At 40.9% G+C, this 2,841-nt stretch overlaps 1 protein-coding gene across 1 annotated transcript in view; it reads left to right on the top strand.

The window, feature by feature from the left end:
- The window catches only part of SARC_05384 (hypothetical protein), a gene marked incomplete at its 3' end in the record, with an annotated part of 4,504 nt that extends 1,703 nt beyond the window's left edge, over positions 1-2,801 (top strand). Inside the window, exons 2-5 of the mRNA XM_014300747.1 lie at positions 249-329; positions 597-713; positions 1,519-1,668; positions 2,636-2,801. Of these exons, the coding sequence (XP_014156222.1) occupies positions 249-329; positions 597-713; positions 1,519-1,668; positions 2,636-2,801 (514 nt within the window). The remainder of the gene's footprint in view (positions 1-248; positions 330-596; positions 714-1,518; positions 1,669-2,635) is intronic.
- Positions 2,802-2,841: the final 40 nt, after the last annotated feature.

Here is a 2,841-nt window from a genome sequence, read left to right as displayed (position 1 = left end):
CACAACACACACACACACACACACACACACACACACACATTATATATTTATATATATATAGATTGATTTATATAGTAATATTTATTTTGCAGTACACGTGTATACATCTTTTCTTGTTTCGTATGTATATATTTGTTGTTATCTATCGTGAAATAATATGTTGACAGATTTGGGACATATGATATGTCGTTTTTCACCCTCATAAATAGTTAAATTAAAGATTGATTCCTATTGTATCTACTTGGCAGTGGACACCACGCTTCTGATGAGGCGTGCGTCTACGTCCATCATTAATTGCACCAAATGCAGCGTATTCGACTTAGATTCAGGTATGCGAGTGTTGTTTCGTTCGTAGCCATATGTCTCTTATCTTATTAAATGTATGTAATATTGAGCAAGAATGAATTTGCATGTTTTAACAGCCCTGGCTGTTTGATGTGTCTCTAATTGTGAACTAAGGCATGGACTGTTTGACATGTAGTATTGATCTCGCACTAAGTTATCCAATGTATTTTAGTTACAAATTTAGCTGTATGCTCAACCTATGTCTATGCCTGCTATTAGCACTTACATTGTTTCTGATCTCTCCCATACAGAGAATGGCAGCAAAGGGGATCTACATAGTAAAACCGCTTCAACAACGACACCACCACCTGTGAGGCGTCCGTCGAGAGTGAACCAGATGTGCCACGTTCATTCGCATCCGATACTTCGTACGTAAACATAGTACCTGTGCGTATCTAATCAGTCTTTGATAGTTTATTGGGTATTGTTTTGTAAATTTGTTAGAAGTTTGGAGAGATCATATAGTCTGTATCCAACCGAAGTCATGTCCATTACAGTTTAAACTTTCATATTTACGTATCTACAATACACAAAAAGCAAGGCATATACCATCACATGACAGAGCTGTGTTCCGTGTTGTATGTGCATGTATTATAAGACGGGTATTAGACGCATTCAATAGTCGATTTCAACATACGCTTCCCAACTCCTAGTGTGGTATCAATTTCGACCACTTCCATGCTTCAGTGTTTTCGGACTTTTTAAATGCAGGCTTCACATCCACACACTCAGGTGCCACGTTGCAAAAGGCCAGCTTATATTTCATCGTTAACGTCCCGTGATATGAGATTTCACTTTTGGTTGTGGTTGTCTGCAATACCAGATTGAATATCTGGCGTAAGCAGATATACTACGTACGTATGTGCGGTGCATTAAAAGTAGCGACAATGTCTCATAACTGTGCAAGACTATGTGTGCACAATTGTATAATGTGGTCCCGTACACCCTTATGTTGAGTATCGAGCGCCACTGCAAATTCGGATACAGAGGCTGAACAATACTTCTCTGTTTGGCCAGGACGAATCGTTTCCTGATTACAAAGATCGAGCCTTATCTGCGAGTATGCACGTTTACGTAGCACATTAAATTGATCGTGAATAGTATATCACTTCGTATCTATACCCACGCCTATCTTGGTTAATCTTATCTCAATCCTTTTTCATTCCATCACAGATGATACCTCTGCGAATGTCCGTCGAATGCGGTCGATAGAAGGCTTTAAGAAGGAGAAGGTGAACTACATCACCTCCGGCAGTATCGCTCAGAATGTATCTGTCAGAATCAGAGAACTCAATCGGATTTCGAGTCATAAACTACCCGAGAGTATGTAGAAGTTTGTCCTTGTCGAAATTAAGCTCAAGTTTATATACTACCAATGGCACTCATTTGGACGTTGACAAGAGATTTGCAGCTTCATGCAACCTAAACTCTCTCATATATTGCTCTGAAAACTTAATACGATACTAGATGTTCGTTAATGGCTATTTGTAGGATTCGAACCAAGCTGCTACGGCAGCTGTTCGTACAAAGCAATTTCGATACAGGTGTAAATAATCAGATCCGTGTAATTATTTAATTTTGAATATCAGAAGGAACGTTTCCGATGATATTACGCTCCGATCACCTCGCCACCTCCTCTAAATACTATCACATGGTACACGCGCTTCAATCCTTGTTATTCAAATATATATCTTCAAAATAATCAATCAGCACACACAGCTACCTCAGTTCAAGCGCCTGTTTTAAAAAGACTATACCTTACTGCTCGACCTTCTGGCATGCATATATACCCTCGGCTTTATAGACCCATATGCCTAATCACAGACCGTAGATAGCAAGCATAGCTAACCCAATGCAGGGACATGTTCATTTTCCAACTAAGAGTTAGATATGATGACGCACTGAGTCTTTGTATGCCGGGTTTCAGCAGTATACACACCTATTTTGGGCTCTTTATTCAATCATATGCTTAAGCACAGGCAAGAGTCAGCATGCACAGCCACCCCAATTCAATCGCATGTCCATGATTCGTCTAGTGTGTTTTCTGATACCGCGTCGAGCTTCACTGGTCTCGACTTCATCAAAATACATCCCCCCCTCCAATTGTTGTGTTTGTCTATGTCTTTGCTCACAGGCAATCCCAGTTTACACATACAATCCCAGTACAAGCGCGGGTTTCTGATACCGTAGGAGTCGTATTTGATGGAGTGCTGATTTTAACTTTGGACTTCCTTGATGATATAGACCCTACTTCCGAATTGTATATTTATGTCTACGTCGTAATACACAGGCAATGGGCAGCATGCACAGCTACCTCAGCCCAAGCGCATGTCTATGATGCGTCAGGGCTCATCGCTTCTGCACAACAAACGATGTGTCAGTGATGGCAGCGGCAATAGCGCACTCATAGTCCCCAAGGTCGGGCAAAGGGGCCATCCTCTGGGATGTTCCGACAGGTACTATGCACACACAAATACACACACACACATATATATA

This window comes from Sphaeroforma arctica (genome assembly GCF_001186125.1).
Source record: "Sphaeroforma arctica JP610 unplaced genomic scaffold supercont1.341, whole genome shotgun sequence".
Classification (NCBI taxonomy): domain Eukaryota; class Ichthyosporea; order Ichthyophonida; genus Sphaeroforma; species Sphaeroforma arctica.
This window is presented reverse-complemented; position numbering and strand designations above follow the sequence as displayed.